This window comes from Gopherus flavomarginatus, chromosome 5 (genome assembly GCF_025201925.1).
Source record: "Gopherus flavomarginatus isolate rGopFla2 chromosome 5, rGopFla2.mat.asm, whole genome shotgun sequence".
NCBI classification, from domain to species: Eukaryota; Metazoa; Chordata; order Testudines; family Testudinidae; genus Gopherus; species Gopherus flavomarginatus.
In genome coordinates this window covers 96817787-96835868 of record NC_066621.1, presented here as the reverse complement: position 1 = coordinate 96835868, position 18082 = coordinate 96817787, and the positions used below count along the sequence as shown (strand labels likewise).

Below are 18082 nucleotides of genomic sequence, written 5' to 3'. Positions count from 1 at the left end.
GATGTGCTTCTAAGCCTTAGGAATGACTAGCCACTCACAACAGTGGAACAAAACATGCTCTTGATCTGTCCTGAGTCCTTTTATATCACTGATATAGTGACCTGACAGTGACCGACTTAATGCTTTTCTAGCAGATTCTAATTGTTTTCTGAGCAAAATAAAGAAACACGTTTAAATGCAGAGTATATGCTAACAAAGTCATTTTTGTTTCCAGGAAGAGAAAGAGTCAAACTCCATGAACCTGATTCTTCCATTTTTATTCAGGCAAAACACCCATTTAAAGAAATGGTAGTTCTGAGTGAGTAAGGGCACAGGGGAAGACAAAACCATTGTCTTGTCCATCAAAGAGAATTCAGACCCTGGAAGTGGCCATGCTAGAGCTAGACACAATGGCGACAGCTCTTCTTGAAGCCTTCCCTCATCACCTATTTACCTGTGAACGTGAATGAGGGCGTTGAAAGCCAGGCCATCAGACCAGCTTTTGGAGAAGTCCTTCACACTCACATTGGAGTAACTAGCAGTCTTATGCTGACACCAGATCAGCAGGGCTTCATTGGCAGACAATACATCAGCACGGGCTCCAAATTCCTCCTGGGAAGAAAGCAAGATAGGAAAATTCAGGATGGGCAATAAATTCCCTCTCATAATAACAGCCCTGTCTCCTGCAACTGAGCTTCTTTTATAAAATTGATTTTGTCCCCCTCTAAAATCTATGAAAATTCATATCAGTCTTAAAATTGGTAGGCTAGGTTGAATGCTTTTACAAGTTGGAAGTGAACAAGGGGTCCCTAAATTAGGCACCCTAAAAATAGGTGTTCAGAGTTCAGAAAGTCATCTTTGTCCACTTTGTAACAAGCTAATGGAAAACAAGAGAGACATAAAGCTTAGTTTATTTGTCTCTTTAGCCATGATCTGGTGCCCTGCATCAAAATGTAGGTATTTAAAGTTTAATGTTAAAGGTTATTGGCTTTTGATTTGGTAATATCTCTAAGGAATCTCAGCTCTGGTGAGTTTGTCTTATGCATCAAGTGACCCCTGGAGACTTTAAAAGTTTCTAGCAACCAGGGGGAAAATGTTTCTCCCCAAATGTGCTTCATAAGGCTTGTAGAGGGGAGTGACGTGTGTGTGGGATCCAATAAGTCTCAAGCTTTAGGGGCCATGGGGATGTGGGGTGAGCAAGTCTCTAGATGGGAGAACAGAAGGGCAGAGGCTATGAGAACTTGAAGGAGAAAGGTCTCCAGGTAGGGTTCTGAGGGCTGTCAGGAGCAGAGTGGTAAAGGTGGGAAGAAGGGACGAGTTCAGAAACAGCTCCTGTGTACTAACACTTCCCTGACTCCTCCACCCTACGGACCTCCAATATTTCCTTAGAGAGGAGTTCCATTGCTAGAAAACAATGAAGGAAAGTTGGGTAGGGAAGGTCCAAAAGGAATCAGTGTTTCGTCCCAGCTTAGTCATTTGCCACTCGCAAGCTACTCCTAAGCATCTCCTAAATCAACAGGCTTCTGGTGGGGGAACATGAGCTCTGGGGGCATGATGATATGGGCAGACTGCCAGGAGAGGAGGGGCTGAGGTTGGGGCAGCTTTGTTAAGGTGCAAGTTAAGGTTGCAGAGCATTTGTATGAAAAGAGCAACAGTTAATTTGTTGACAAATCCTCACATGAAATAAAGGAGATGCATTCTATGGATTTTTTAGTAAATTCTGCTTTCCCTGAAGCAAGACGACTGTCATCCACTGGTATGTTCTCCTGTCTCCTCTCTGCCATTGAAGGTACTTTAAGAATCTTTTGGGTAATAAATGTATGAGAGAGAGTATGCTGGGTGAAACGAGTGAAGCCGTATCTTTAGCTGACTTGACAGGGCAACTTATCCAAGAAGGATGCAATCCTGCATTCTAGTCCCAATATCTACTTCACCCTGGAAATTAGTACAGTCTCTCTAAGTATAAGAGGGACTCAAGTTTTGTATGTGAGCAGAAGGGAATATGGAATGCTAAGAAAGCTCTCAATCTCTCCAGAATTACGGCTGAAGGGGGTTTCCCCATAAACTCACTCTGAGTTGCAATTTTTCTTCACTTTTCCCTTGATATTACAATGAATAAGTTGATGTGTATATGCACCATTGACCTCTAGTGGGTGAATTCAGAACTGCTGAATAGTTCAAAAGTAGTGAGGGTCAAAGTTTGTAAAATAAAATGTTTTAAATTAAAAATGAAATCTTGATTAATGCCAAAATTTTCATGAAAATTTTTTAACCATTTGAAACGTTCCACGTTTTAAATTAAACAATTTGAAACAAAAATGCTGCTCTGAATCAGTTCAAAATAAAAAAAAATTCAATCTGAATCAAAGGAAAACATTTCCAGTTTTCATTTGGTTTCCCTAGAGGAAGAAGGAAGGGAAGAAGGGAAAGAAAAGGCAAAACAGAAAAAAGAAATTTGTGATTTGATTCTATTTAATTCAAATTGAAATGATTTTTCTTTTTAAAATTCTGCAAAATGAAAATTCTGCAAAAAAATTAAAATTAAACAAACATTTTCTGTTTTGCTCTAATTTTTCTATGGTAAATAATTCTTTTTTTTTTTTTAAACCCAGCCTTAGTCATAAGTTTCATGTTGCTATTAGTGAATGGAAATCCTACTTTAGCTTAAGTATGAATCTGAGTCTCCCTGTTCATTCCCTTATTTTATCATCCCTGGGGAGAACAAGACCACCTGCAGTGCTGTCAACCTGCTCATAACACTTGCAGCTCTGCATTAAGATAATAATTATAAACAGATCTCAGGCTTCAGAGCTTCAGCCATCTGCAGTACTCAGGAAGGAATTTTTTTCTTCATTGCACAACTATATTCTGAATTGTTTTCACCTTCTGGAATAGACTTCCAAGGGAGGTTGTGGAATTACCATCCTTGGAGGTTTTTAAGAACTGATTGGACAAACATCTGTCAGTAGGTTTACTTGGTCCCACCTCAGCACAGGGTCTTGAGGTCCTTTCCAGTCCTACCTTTTATGATTCTTTGATTCTTCTTCTGAAGAGATTGGCTTTGACTGGAAAAAAGACACGGGATAGTGTGGACCCATGCTCTAAGTTGGTACAGAGAATCCTCTTCTGGTGTGCCTTGCTCACATGCTCAGGGTACAACTGATCTCTAGAGTTGGGATCAGGAAGGAATTTTCTCCCAGGTCAGATTGACAAGGATTTTGGCTTTTTTCCTCCACTTTCCTCTGTAGAATGGGGTGTGGTTCATCTGCTGGGATCTTCTGCGAATCCTACCTAATTGATTCCCTGCCATTGCTGGGGCCTCAGGCATTACTGGCCTGTGTTATACAGGTCAGACTAGATGAGCTAATGGTCCCTTACGGACTTAAAATCTACAAAACTGAGTAATAGGGGGCCTGTGTTTTTGAATTTAAAGGCGTTGGGCAGATGATGCATGTCTTGATGTGCACTTAGGCAGTGATGTCAACAATGAAGCTCCTTTATCTGCTGTCAACCAGTAAGTAGAGGGCAGTGGTAAACACACACACTAGCTGAACACTGTAGCCATGTGGATATCATTCGTTGTAGTGGCTGAGATAGTGTCACTGCTCCTCCAGCTGCCTCAGCCAAGCCCTGTGCTTTTAGTGGCGATGCACAATGAGTTTGAATCTAACATCACGTGAATGCAGTTGGCAGATGGCCAGTTTGTCAACGGACTTGGATACATTAAACTTTTCTGCACATCAGAAAAGAAATAGCAAAACTGGAAATAAGTGCATTTTTTCCACAGTGAGGGTAATTAGTCATTGGACCAGCTAAGCAAGGGATGTGGTACATTCTCCATAGCTTGCAGTTTTTAAATCTAGATTGGATTTTTTTTTAAAAGAACATCCTAGTTCAGCCACATGTTATTGGCCTAGATACAAGAATCACTGGGTGAAATTTTATGGTTTCTGTGATCCAAGAGGTCAGAACAGATTATTTTAATAGTCCTTTCTGGCCTTAATCTCCATGAAATCTATGAAACACTTATAGACAATCAGAAGAAGAAAGATCTCGTTTTACCTTATCAAGAGTGATGGAAGAAATCTGGAACCGGAGAATAATGATCCAGATTAATCCCAGGATTAGGGTTCGGTCCCCATCTACAATATTCTCAGGCCCAATCACCTTTACTTGCACCTGCTAATAGACAAGCAATTCCCTTCAGCATGAAACAATGTGTCCACCGCCCTGGAGAAAGCACTTGTGTAATAAACGATGTGTGGAGAAATATATGTTCCCTCATGGCTGTTATTCAAACATCAAGCAAAACTGTACAATATAGGAATAGGGTCATATCCCTTTCAATAGTTTGTGAGCCCTTTACTGGCTCTGTCTTCTGTGTTTCAGAAGCAACCCAGAACCCTGCCAGAGCAGCTAGGCCTTCCATGTTGCATATAGTTAGTCAACACAGTTATTTGGATTCCACTGTGCCTGTGTGCTGCATTACCTTTGTTTTGTAATGAACAAAAGGCACAAGAATGATTTGAGGGATGTCCCTTTAACTAGAAACAAGACAGAACATTGATATCAGAAAGTTCCATGGTAGATGGAGAAATTAAGAGCAAACTAATGAAGGTGCAGGAACAGCAGCAGAACCACTCTCTTCTCTCTCTTGAGGAGGAAACTCCTAGTACAGTTTGTGCACCTGAGGTAAAGAGGGGAAAAGGGATGAAGTAAAAAATCTCCCATCTTCATGGATCACCTCATTATGTACTATAGGGAAAAAAACAAACAAGCAATCAAGCAAAACCCATTGTCAATTTAATTTTGAAGTTAGCTTGTAAACTGTTCCGACTAGTGTCAGCTTCCAGTTCTCACCTTGGATTTGAGGAACGTGATGGCTTTGCTATTGTTCTCCAGAAAATGTACCCTCATCTTGCCACAGTTTGGTCTAGGCAGTGATTCCCCAGAGAGCAACTCCAGGAGTTGCAGGAGGTAAATGCCATCCTTCAGCTCCGTATAGATGTCTTGTATCACAATGTTCACCTGCAAAGACAAAACACACCACATAGAAACTTAGTTTCTGTGACTCTTGCACTTGGCTGACATATCTTGATTTTTTTAACATGGAGCGAAAAACATCCAGGTGCTGACATCACAAGATCTGCTCTGTGAGATCTAGTTTCGCCTCTGTCTGTGTGGAGACCTGCTGCAAGGTTAACAGGAATTACACACTGAATGAGGGCAGGCTGGCAGGGTTGTACAGTAAAGTTTAGTTATTTCTGTGCTGTTCAACAACTTCAGTACTTTGTGCTTCTGCTACTGGATTATCATCTCTTCTGTTCAGCCAAGAGCATGATGGGCAGTTCTCCTTTATTCAGCCAATGGCCAGCTCCACTTCCAGAGTTTCTTCCACATAGTGTCAAGCAAGACTGGCAGCCTCTTCCTGGGTTTCACCTGAAGACCACTTGATTTGCTTTACTCATTTAGTCATAAGCTGCTATGCATCAGAAATGGATTACTGGGAGAATGTCTGTTTGGGAGCTTCTCTGGATAGAGGTGAAATATTACCTTCCAATTTATATAATTAAGTTTAGGCCCAATGTGGTCTTACTATTTCCTCAGCCCTTCCACTCCCTCCATCTCTGTGTGTTTTCCGAATTCCTGCTTATATAACCCCCTACCTTCAGCTGTTGTGTGGGCATATTAAAATACATGGAGCCAAGAGGTGCTTTCCCTACAGGGGATTATTTTTGTGTTGACTTTAAAGAGGCACATTCACACTCAGGCCAAAAGACTCACTTTTTTTCAGGATTTTTATTGCCATAGTTGCAAATAATCAAATCTATCTATGACTTAATGCCTTACAGTTCATTTTGTATCTAACCTTGCAAGTGAAGTCACAATGTCAAAGTGGTGACATCATCATTTTTGTGGCAACAGACTAATATTCTGAGCACAGGATTGTCACTTTGCTGCGGGATCAAGAATGGGCTTGGTCATGACGGGAAATGGTTTATCAAAATGCAAATAGCTAAAAGGGAGCAGTAAAAAGAACTTGGCTAATACCAGCCTCCTGTAGACAGCTCTTGAGTTATAAAAACTCAGCAGCTTTTACACTCTCTCTCTTGGCTGAATTCCAGTTCAGGGTTATAGTGGAACACTAGTTCCAACCTTAACTAAAGCCTCACAGTCAGAATCTCTCACATTGTTACTTGGTCAGTCATGTGTGTGTTAAGATACACCTACAACAAGCATATTACCCTGCTGCCAAGGAGGTGACCTAATGGTTCAGCAATATGGCATGATATGTGTGTGTCGTAACCTAATTATAGTATACCTGAGGAATATCTTTTGGCCTCCATGTCATTAACCCTTAAAGTGGGCCATTATTAGACCACACCACACCTCTCAGGGTAATTTACTACAATTCTGAACTACTAATTTCTCCAGACAAACAAGACCATACTTTTAAGATGAAGAAACAGCTTTTTGAACAGGAGTAGAGTTACGGGTGTGGAAAATAGGACCAAATAACAAGTTTAAAGATCAAACCCTGCCCTGTCATCTGTGGGTTCCACAGGCCCTCTTGCAGCAGAATCAGCAAGAATGGAAAGTCCAGGAGCAGCTCCGAGCAATTTTAAGGTGGCATGTTATGTAGGACAAGTAGTTGACGACATTCTCTTGACTGCTTACCTCCAGGCCCTCAGATAGCATCTTATTTCATTCTCCTAGTTATTTCTTTTTCCATCTTCTGTCTCTACCTGTTTAAATGTTATAGCTCTAAAGTACTGACAGTGGTGTCTGACCGTTTAAAAAAGGTAAAAACCTCTCAGTTGGGTTTTGTGCCAGTTTTATTCATGAAGACAAAATCGTTTTAAAATTAAAGTTTGCAATGAACCTTTCTGTATAGACCTGTGCTTTGCACCATCATGCAGTAATAATACATTTATATATATATAGTTCCATTGTTTCATACAAATTGGAATAAAGCTACCAAACCCATGCTTTCAAATAAATTGACAGTGGGACCACATTACAATCTGAGAAGGAGAACGAATAGAAATGGGCTCAGTTTTCAGAGCAGTGTTTTTTGTCCTACCATTTCCTACCCCTACCAGGGTCAGCAGAGAATCCAGGCATATTACAGTGTCTGAAATGTAACTTGTGATTTAAGCTCAACTCTTTTATCTCATGGGGCCAGAAACTGAAAGTACATTCCCGAGAAGACATGGATAAACTCCCTGCGCAACATCATACTTTATATGGCTTGAAAGTTCTCTCACTCTCTCCACTTTTATGATGTTCAAGCAGCTTAATCTTAAAAACTGAAGCTTAACACTGAAGTCAGCTCTTGAACTCTGAGGTATCTTTGACTTCACTGAAATAATACATATGACTAGATAGTATCTCTGATATCTCCTTGATTTCCACACTTGTTTGGGTAGCAGAACCAGGTTGCATTTCATAGTTCTCACATGCTAAGTAATATTTAAATCAACCCTCTTGCTCTGCCCTAAAGCCACCAAAGCTTAACGATGTCTGTCTTTCATGGGTCATCACTGCCCATCTCGCAGACAATAGTGCTCACATTAGTCTAACTCACAGTGGAACCTAAACTGCTCCAATGGTAGCAAGACCAGACCATAGTTTGGAACAACCCCCACCCCACTGTGGGTTACAATATGCACAGTTAAATGGGAGGCAGCAAGCACTGGCAGTTACAGCTAAGGTCCCAGTCTGGTCAACTGGAACAATTTCCCTCAAAGATTTGGAAGCCTTGCAGAGAGCCACAATTTAGTGAATGTCACAGATGTATCATTAACTGCTCAAATGATCAACTCCTATCTTTCTTTCATTTTAAATGTGTTCATATTAAGACTGCATAATCACAGTCACTGAGGCTGCACAAGCCATTGTAGCCCAGATCAATGGGATTAGATTGTACAGATTCTACAAACAAAGGGTTTTTTCATAGGGGATGCAATTCCTCCCTGGGGAAAACTAGGCAACTCAGGACCTCACACAGAAAAGATAATTGAAATAGGAAAATTCACACGAAGGTCAAGAGATTAAACGAAAACAACTCATGCCACAAGACAGAACTCTGATTTCAGGGGAGACCAGGAACCTGGACCTTAAAGAAAATCAGAAGGATTATTTTGTAGGTATGGTGAAAAATACATGATTGCGTCACCCGCCTTGGCAGGAATCTCTGTTGTTTATATTATACATCCAATGACAGTAAATGGGGAAAGGCTGAGCAGAAGATGAAATTGAGAATGAAAAATAAGTCCAAAGGAGGAGGAACTACCTACATTGTTCCTGCGGAAGACATTGTTTATCCAGTTGGTGAAGGTTTTCTTCTGTGTGGACATACGCTGCTCTTGCAGCTTCTTGATGTGACCGTGTACATATTCACTATCCATGGTAGCCTAAGAAGACAAACATCAACTTGAGTCACTCCCTCTTCCTCCTACTTTGTTCTCAACTCTCCCTTCACCCTTATGCTCTCCTTTCTTGAACACAGCCCCTCCTTCACTACACAAACTACACAAGCACATACACAATCCAGAGAATTTATACCAAGCTGCCCAATCATCTATCACATCATCCTTTTTCATTCTCTCTCTAAGTCACTTGATCCCATCGAGGGTATCACGATCTGCAAGTCAGCAGCACCTTCCTAGAGTGTTCTGAAAACAGATGACTGAGAACTGAGCCTCAGTCTCTCCAGGCAGTAGTGGGATCTGCCAACCCAGCCTTGGATGTGTTGCTTGAGAACCTGTTCCAGTGTTATGGTTCAGTTCTCAGTCACCTGCTTTCAGGACATCCTGGGGTATTGCTGCTGCCTTTCAGATCAGGGTATATTTGATGAGGCAGAAGCCGGTCTGGAGAGGGAAGGAAAAATATGTGGGTCCCTCCTTTTGATGAGTCCTTTATTATCAGTACATCCATCATTTCCAGTGGAGTCCCCCGGCCAAAGGGACTATTTTGTAACAGAACTATGCCACCTATATGAGGACGAGAGATGTTTTACAAAAAACAAATAATATAAAAGCTGCAAGTTTTAGAACCTTTAGTGACCAGAAATTCACTTGCTTAGACTTCCAATAGTATTATCTTTAGAATTAGTATATGAAGAAATTAAGAATAATTACCTGGAAGAACAGCCTAGCTGAATCTTGGCGTCATGCAGTCAGAAGAGGAAATTACAAACAGACAGCTGGCATTGGAACACTGAAAAGAGAGAAGGGACTGGAACATACCAGACTGAAGGGGAACCACAGGGGAAATGGATACAAGTGTTGTGCTTTAGAACTTTTGTGTTTCCCTCTGTCTGGGCCTGGTTCTGAGCTGCAGTTACCTACAAAGCGTGGACCACTGGCAGCATTGTAAACCCACAAGTCAGCCGGCAAGTGTTGGAAAATGGCACGTGGGAGGGTTCGAACAATGCTGAGGTGCAAGCAGCAGTAGCCCATGGAAAGTTGCCTACATGTTATCCTTCCTTGGATCTAACAAATGAAAATAAGACTAGAAGCAGTTTTAGGACACATGCTATCCCTGGGATGTGGGAGGAAGGGATTAAAAGCACTGATTTGCTCCTGCCACCCAGGAGCAGGGTGCTGTTACTCTATCACCATCTGTTGTCTGCTTTGCCACTGCTCTGCTTTTCCACAACACTGACTATGATGAAATCTGAACTATCAAAATAAAAAAAATGGAGAATAAATCCATGAAATTTTCATGAAAGTTACACAGAGCTGCTTGGAATTTTGCAAATTTTAAAATTAAAAACAATTTCAGAACTTTTCCCCTTCTTTTGACTAGCTCTAGCACCTAACATCTTGTCTGTTTGGACGATGGATAACCAAAGAAGTGTCTTTCAATGAATGCTCCTGTCCTAGGGGCTGATGTTAACTGAACGTTCCCAGAGAGGCTAACATTTCTCACTCTCCTCTCCTGGACAGTCTTTAATCCCAACACCTGGCGACTGTCATCAAGCCTACCATTGTCTCAGCTGTCCCAGACATAACTTTGCTGACTTACAATGCAGGGTGGGTAGGGTGACCATATTTCCCAAAAGGAAAATGGGACACTGTTTGGGGCTGGCCCGAGCCGCTCACCCAACCCCCCCTCTCTGCATGGGGCTGGCCCAAGCCCTGCCTCTCTTCCCACAGAGCACTGGTGTTGCTGCTCACCCAAGACTGCCTGCTCCTCACACAAGCCCTGCCTCACCTCTGTGTGTTCCTCCACACCCAACTGCTCAGGTTGGCAAAAGGAAACAGGACAAATGTCCACATTTGCCAAAAAAGTCGGGACAGTGGGGACAAGGCTTAAAAAAAGGGACTGTACTGGCCAATACAGGATGTATGGTCACTCTAAGGGTGCGAGAATGGAGAAAAAGATGCACAAAGGAACTTGTAAAGAACAGTAACCCCATTTCAAGGCCCAGAAAGGGTTGAGAACCTCTCTCTTATTGCAAGATCAAGTTCAGTAAAATTTCAGGTGTCTCCTGAACACGTCTTTATTCCTGGCCTTCCCCTGTAACTTATTCTATATGGTTAATAACCTTCTGTATGAAATAGGTCCACCTAAATTTCCTATTATATGTTTCATATGGTATATTTCTCCCCACCTCCTTCAACTTTTGAAACCTCTACCAGTTAAAAGTGATATCCCTGAATTATATTAAAGCTCTTTCATCATTTTCAAATCTTTTTTGCTATCACCTTTGAAGGCTCTTCTTTTCTAAGGGCCAGATTGTGATATTCTCACACCTATCACATAGTGCCTCTATTTCATTGGATGAAAAAGATGTTTTTGCTAATATTGCTGCCACACTCTCCAGCCCACTGACTTGTGAACAAGAGTTCACACTTGTTAAGGCAGACAGAACCATGAAAGGAGCTGGTTTTCTAGTGAAGCTGCACACATTGATCAGGTTTGTACTGTAACACACTCTCTTTCTCTCACACAAGTAAACCTTCTCATTAAGAGATATTCTAGGCTGAGATCTATCTGCATTGGCATAGAAGAATGGGGCCACTAACAATAGAACTTGACTTCAGTCACATGTCTTCTTTTATTCCACACAGAGAAAGAAAACCAAGGAACATTAACAATCAGGACTTACCCAGGTTTGTAAAGATTCCCCTTTCAGGTTCAGAAGTCCGTCCTTCTGGAGATCGACTTTCAACTCCAACTGTGCTGTTCCCGCATTCTGTTCCTCCTGGGCTCTCAGAGTGACCTTTGGATGCCATAATAAAGGGAAGGTATTTTATAATCCACATGCAAACCCTTCTTCTGACTGTGGAGGAAACAATCCATTTGTGCAGAGGGGGTAGGGGCAAAGGTTATCACAAATTGTGTTAGTGTGATTGTTATGCTTACAGAAAGGTAAGAGGCAGCTCCAATGCTGACATACTATACTAAGATGTGCATTGGGATGCGGTGCCAACAATACAGATGTTCTGATAAAGAAATCACTGCCTTCCATACTTTGGTAGCTCTGATGAAGATGGGCTCTCCAGAAACCTGTTATCTCTAAGATCTCAGCTGGAATTTGAAATTGAAAGTTCAGTAAGGAGTGCAGAGGTTCTAATTGTTCATGAGTCATTTACATGGGCGGAATCAAATGTGAAGGCAGAGTCATGCATGCTGGAATTAGCAAGGCACTGATGTGAGGAAGTTCACATTACTGCAGATCTACCTGTCAGTAGCAAGACTCTGCTGTGGGGAAGCCCACACTGCTGGAAGGCCAGCAGCTGGTGGCAAAGCTCTGCTGTAAAGAAGCTCTCATTGCTAGACTTCCAGTTGACAGAGCCAGGTGATCTAATGTCAGTAAGTTTACAGCCCTGGAGTGCCTCGCAAGTGACAGGGCTGCAGTGTCACAAAGCACACTGGTCCTAGACATTAACTGAGCTGGAGTTGGGCTCACACAGCTGGAACGTGAGCAGGCATTTGAAGTTAGTACTTATAGGCCAGGACTGGGCTGCTAAAGGACAGGAACGGAATACTGATCCTTCCCTGCTAGGTTTGAGATGTCTTCTCATGCTGAGGAAATCACTAGACATGTCCTTTCTATTAACATAAGAACGTAAGAATGGCCATATTGGGTGATCTAGCCTGGTATCCTATCTCTGACTATAGCCTTGCCAGATGCTTCAGAGGGTATGAACAGAACAGATGACTCATATGATCCATCCCCAGTCATCCAGGCCCAGCTTCAGGCAATTGGAAGTTTAGGGACACCCAGCTTGTGGGGTTGCATCTCTGACCAACTTGGTTAATAGACACTGATGGACCTATCCTCCACAAACTTATCTAATTCTTGTTTGAACCCCGCTATACTTTTGTTCTTCACAACATCCCATGGCAATGAGTTCCAACCATTGACTTTGTGTTGTGTGAAGTACTTCCTTTTGTTTGCTTTAAACCGGCTGCCAATTCGTTTCATTGGGTGACCCTTAGTTCTTGTGTTATGTGAAGGGGTAAATAATACTTCCTTATTCATTTTCTCCACACCATTCATAATTTTATGGGCCTCTATCATATCACCCCTTCATTGTCTCTTTTCCAAGATGAATAGGCCCAGTCTTTTAAAGCTCTCTTCATATGGAAGCTGTTCCAAACCACTAATCATTTTTGTTGGCCTTCTCTGTACCTTTTCCAATTCTAATATAACTTTACTGAGATAAGGCAACCAGAACTGAATTCAGTATTCAAGTGTGGGCGTACCATGGATTTACAGAGTGGCATTACAAAATTTTCTGTTTTATTAGCCTATCCCTTTCCTAATAGTTCCTAACATTGTTACCTTTTTTGACCGCCGCTGCACGCTGAATGGATGTTTTCAGAGTACTATCCATAGTGACTCCAACATCACTTCCTTGAGTGTGAACAGCTAATTTAGACCCCATCACTTTGTATGTATAGTTTGGGATCAGTTTTTCCAATGTGCATTACAGAGGTGCTGGAACACTTTGTATAGTGGGGGTGCTGAGAGCTATTGAGTCAAAATGTAAACCCTGGATAGGATGGAAACCACTTCAAGCCAGGGGATGTGGTAGCACCCCTCCCCACATCCCCTCACTTCTAGTTCCAGCACCTATTGTGCATTATTTTGCACTTATCAACAATGAATTTCATCTACCCTTTTGCTGCCCAATTTAGTAAGATCCCTTTGTAAATCTTCAGTCAGCTTCAGACTTAACTATCTTGAGTAATAGCAAGTTGAAAACAGGCAAAGGGTGAACTGGACCTTTATGGCCATGTCTTTCTCTGTGGGGACTTGATTTGACACTTTAGTTTAATTCAATGGATTTTTGTAGTTCTGTGCCACAGGTTCAGGAAACTTCCGGAGTATGACACACATGAACTTCTTAGAAAGGCAGGGATTTTCTATGACATGTAAAATCACTTCCATAAAACATGTGAGTTAATCATTAGCTAATGATTAAATATGTGGAACAAAGTTTCTTCTTTTATAGCTGAGTGGTAACACTATAGGCAGTAGGGACCCTGGTATGAATTCTCTATAGATCTTGAATGTCTCAATCTACGCTTTTTAAAATCTTTGGATATGACAGTAAGCAACAATGTTTATAACAATACATACACTAGTAATAAAGCCATTTTAAACACATATTTAAACATCAGCACAGTAAGAGGAACTGTACAAACACACACTCATCAGTTAGCCACTAAACAACATCTGGAGAGAGGGAGGCCTCGGGTGATTCACACAGGAGCACATTTGAACTAATGAAGTGAATCTTACAGTAAGCGGGGGATGTGGCACTTATTGTTAAAGGAAATGACACTTTGTTCATTTCATGTGCAGGTCACCCTTTAAAAAAGAATCTCCTCTCTGAGCGACTGTTGGCCCTATGCTTCTCCCATTGCAGAGAAATCATGGTTTTTTGCTGACCTCAATAAGTTGGGGGGAATCAGTCCTTATGGGCCAAATTCTACTGTGCTACTCCGCTGTAAGTCTGGAGTATTCCCAGGGAAGGCAGATGCTCATCTAGTATCGAGGATTCCTGGTGGCAGCAGATAGTGTTGCATTTTACAGTACAGCAGCCACACAACTAAAGTCACAGCATAGCTGATAACTGGGGCATTCATTATTGCCCTGGGGCTCCATCAGCTCCTCACGACCATTTCCTCCAGACACAATCAACTTTAATAGCATACACCTGAGAATATTACCCACTATTATTGCAGTTATTATTTATTATTACTAAAACTGAAAGAGAGGGAAAAGCAGTCTCGTTTTTTCCAATGTATTTACTAAAGTTGAGTGGCCATCAGGATTTCCATGCCATAGGAGATTCTGATATTTGCTTTCTTCCTGAACTGAGACAGAAAAATAAATTAAAATTTTCCATTAAACAGCATTCCAAAATTATTAGTTCAGAAATTGCTAAGTTTTATTTTTTGACATCTTCAATCAAAATACCAAACATTTGCTTTTCCACATCAAAGCATTTTTGTTTTTTGAAAATATGTAGTTTCAAGTTAGTTTGATATTAAACTGCGTCTGCCTATGGTGCCACAGGGCCTCATAGGAGTTATAGTTTAGCTCCTCTTTTCTCCATTCTCGCGCGTGGCCCAGACCCCGGTAGCCAGATGAAATCTTCCGTAATGAACCTCCATGGACTGTAAAATGCTCACATTCTGGATCTGTGTAGCAGGGCATGGGCCCTGCTGCTGCCTCAGTTTATCCTCCAGCTCACCTCAAACACACCTCCCTGCAGTTTCCACACCACTGTCAAGATCATGCTTTGTGTACAGGCATAGATGACAATCCAATTGTACAGGTACTGAACTAGGGGCTTCCAAAGAGGAAATATTTGACAGCAAAAGAAACAAAGCAATAACATTGAAAGCATAAAGAATGAAGGAGAGAAGAGCTTTAACGACATCGATCCAGGACTCTGCACTGGCATTGCGGTAACTGGATGAAACCTCTTGCATCAGCCTGTTGTATCTCCATAGAGATGAGATTAAGAGGACTGCAGAAATAATAAACATGAAGAAGGATGGGGTGAATCCAATGCCAAAACCACTAATCCAGTTCTCTCTATCAATTCTCCATATAACTAATTCAGAGAGATTTTCTAGGGAAAAAAAATATTTGAGTTGTTATAGGATAGTCTGAAATTACTGCTGGTGAATGGGAGACTACTGACCACAGGCAGAGACGTGGAGCCCAGGAATGCCCAGGGCACCAGCCCAGAGAGTCTCAGCCAGAGGAGAATAGGGTGATTGAAGCTGGCAGTTTTTACGCAGTAGGAGACAGAGAACAGATGGGAAACCAGGCACTAGAATAATTTAAAAACAGATAAGGGAATGTAAATTTTTTTTTTTTGCTTGATCCTGGCTAATATGAATGACCCAGTCCATGAAATTCACGACCACAATAAATCCATCTTCAGTTGTTCCCACAGAGGCTTCATGCTCTTGCAAGCTACTTCTACAATTGGCACTTAGAAAAAAAGAAAACCCTGGGATAGTGAACACAAATGTGCTTCTTTGGAGATATGAATAACACTACTAAATTAATCACAGAAATTGACAAAACTGTATTCTTTGCAACTGTCTCTCTGTTCCAAATAAACGTTTTACAAAGCCTCTTCTACCAAATGGAACTTGGCATAATGGAATTGTAGCAAGGTCCCAGTTGGTCCACCAAGCCACTGGGGAGCAGTGGGTAGCTACTGGCTTGCCAAAAGGCCTTGGTCACAGCTCTCCATTGATGGAGAATTAGCCGAGGCAGGTGTGCCATAGCAGCTGGCATGACACAGGAGCACTGGTCAGAGTTCATGATGTGCCCCTCAGGCAGGGGAGTGCTGGCAAGGGTTTTTAGCTTGTCGGAGAAAAACTTAGTTCTCGCTTTTTGTTTGGGTGCAGCAAAATCAAATACTTTATTATTTCTTCAGCAATTGCAATAGAGGGAGGGAGTACCCTAGGACACAGAGTTGCCCAGTCCCGGACAGGTCTCTCAACAGGTAAACAATTACAGCAATCATTTATACCTTTGTTACAGATAATAACAAGCAATAATACAGACAATAATAAGCAACAACTGCATTTTGTTTATACATAGGCCATCCTGCTCTCTTATTTTTCTCATTTCTGGAAGGCGTCAGTCTACATATTTGGTTATTAGTGCAAGGTCGTGACAACTTCTCACACTGTTCTTTTCCACTCGCCTCACACTATCCTCGCTTCTACAAGTCTCACGTCATTAGAGTTACAGCTGGCCTAACTCTTGCTAACAAACTGACATGCATTAAGATCCCCTACAAATCCTTGTCAATTCTTTCCCTTCTTCCACAAGCTGTTTATGAGGGTTTTGCCACCCCGCCTCAAGGTGGCAGAGGTAGGGGAAAGCAGGCCCACTCAACTCCATTGAGCTCCAGCCCAGGGCCCTGACAGTGGCGGGAGGAGACGGTTCCACCACTGGGTCAGTGGGGATCCGTCCGCAACACACTGACCAAACACTAACTCACCCCACTGTCCAGTTCTGCCCCTGGGCTACTTCCTACCTGGTCTCTCAAGTGGGTCCCTCTGGTTCCTCCAACTCACTGGGCTATTCAGCCACCAGTGGCCCCGGCAGCTCCAGCTCACCCTCAGCGTCAGGCTCACTTGAGCTTGGGTCACTGGGCAGTGACTGCCCAGCTCCTCGGGGTACTCTGCTGCTGGCAGTTCTGGTAGCCTGAGTCCTTCCTCTGGGGCAGTTTTCCCTGGTCCAGGGCGTTGCCTGGTTCAGCAGCAGGGTCTGCAGGGAACAGCCAGCAGTCTGTGTCTGTCTCCCTCCCTGGTGCTGCCCTGACTGGGCGAAGGGCCCCACCTTCTGTACTTCCTGTTCCCCTCGCTCCTTCTGGGGGGTAGAGTAAGCTTGGCCTGGCTCCACCCACTCAGGCTGAGAGTGCAGGGGCTGTGCAGGGATGTGATGAGCAGCACGGCGTGGGGCCAGGGCAGGCAGCTAGGGAGTGCATCACTGCCACCCCGAGCCACTTTAGGTAAGCGGTGCCGGGCCAGAGCCTGACCCCCTCCTGCACCCCACCCCTCAACCCCCTGCCCTGAGGCCCCTGCTTGCACCCCACACCCCTCCTGCACCCAAGCTCCCTGCCTGCACCTTGCACCCCAACCCCCTGCCCCGAGCCCCCTGCTGCACCCTGCATCCCAACTCCCTTGTCTTTGGCATTCTTAAAATTGACTGGTCATCAGTAAGGTCTGTCTGGTTTGAAGGCACATCTACTATGTCTGGATGTACTTCAGGAGTTCCAATGAAATGTAAAGAAAGAAACAGTGAAATACTCTTATGTACACTGCTAAGCGCATTGTTTGACCCTTGACCTAGTAGATGCATGCACTTCAAGTAAACAAAACAGAGCTGTCTGTGATTTTTTTGGTGTTATTCAGACTTTTTATGCCTTCATGGAGGGGAGTCCTGTGCAACATGCAGTAATGGAGAAGATTTCACAAGAAGTAGTGACTTCAAAGTGTTCAACTGGGATTCTATCAAACACAAGATGGGCATGCAGAGCAGAAGCAATGGTTGCTGTAAAACAAAACTACTCCATCATTTTACAAGCTTTACAAGAGATTATCGAAACAATTCATTTTGCTGACACTAAAATAAAAGCCAGGGGCCTTATCCATGAACTAAATTCATTCAAGTTCATCTTTGCCCTTCACATGATGCACCCTATTCTCCAGATGGTGGTAAAAGTGAGTAAGGCTCTTCAAGCTCCAGATCTCAATTTACTTACTGCAATGACAGGGGTGAACAGCTTGCGTAATTCTTTGGCAGCAATGAGAAGTGGCCCAGAATATTTTCAATCTATTTTCAATGACAGTGTGAAAATGTGTGTAGAGAATGATATATCAAATCCCCCAGTTAAGAAGAGAAAAACGTCCACTCATATTGATGATGCGTTTGAGTCCCTGCATCACTTTGATACAAAAGAGGAGTAGGAGAAAATAACTTCATTTTACCCATTCCTAGACTCAATGATTACTGGCATTGACCAGCGATTTGAACAGGAGATTTGTAAAATTGTGACAGCAATGGGAAAACTGCTGAGCTTAGACATTGGCAAAGATG

At 42.6% G+C, this 18082-nt stretch overlaps 2 protein-coding genes across 2 annotated transcripts in view; one reads left to right on the top strand and one right to left on the bottom strand.

The window, feature by feature from the left end:
* Window positions 1-18082, top strand: part of LOC127051950 (uncharacterized) — a 260294-nt gene that overhangs the window by 139633 nt on the left and 102579 nt on the right. The window lies entirely within an intron of this gene.
* Window positions 1-18082, bottom strand: part of SPTBN5 (spectrin beta, non-erythrocytic 5) — a 173238-nt gene that overhangs the window by 151052 nt on the left and 4104 nt on the right. The window contains exons 2-7 of the mRNA XM_050954918.1: window positions 11099-11212; window positions 9123-9201; window positions 8280-8396; window positions 4840-5007; window positions 4042-4161; window positions 434-591 (exon numbers count right to left, since the gene is read on the bottom strand). Coding sequence (XP_050810875.1) covers window positions 434-591; window positions 4042-4161; window positions 4840-5007; window positions 8280-8390 — 557 coding nt within the window. The 5' untranslated portion in view covers window positions 8391-8396; window positions 9123-9201; window positions 11099-11212. The remainder of the gene's footprint in view (window positions 1-433; window positions 592-4041; window positions 4162-4839; window positions 5008-8279; window positions 8397-9122; window positions 9202-11098; window positions 11213-18082) is intronic.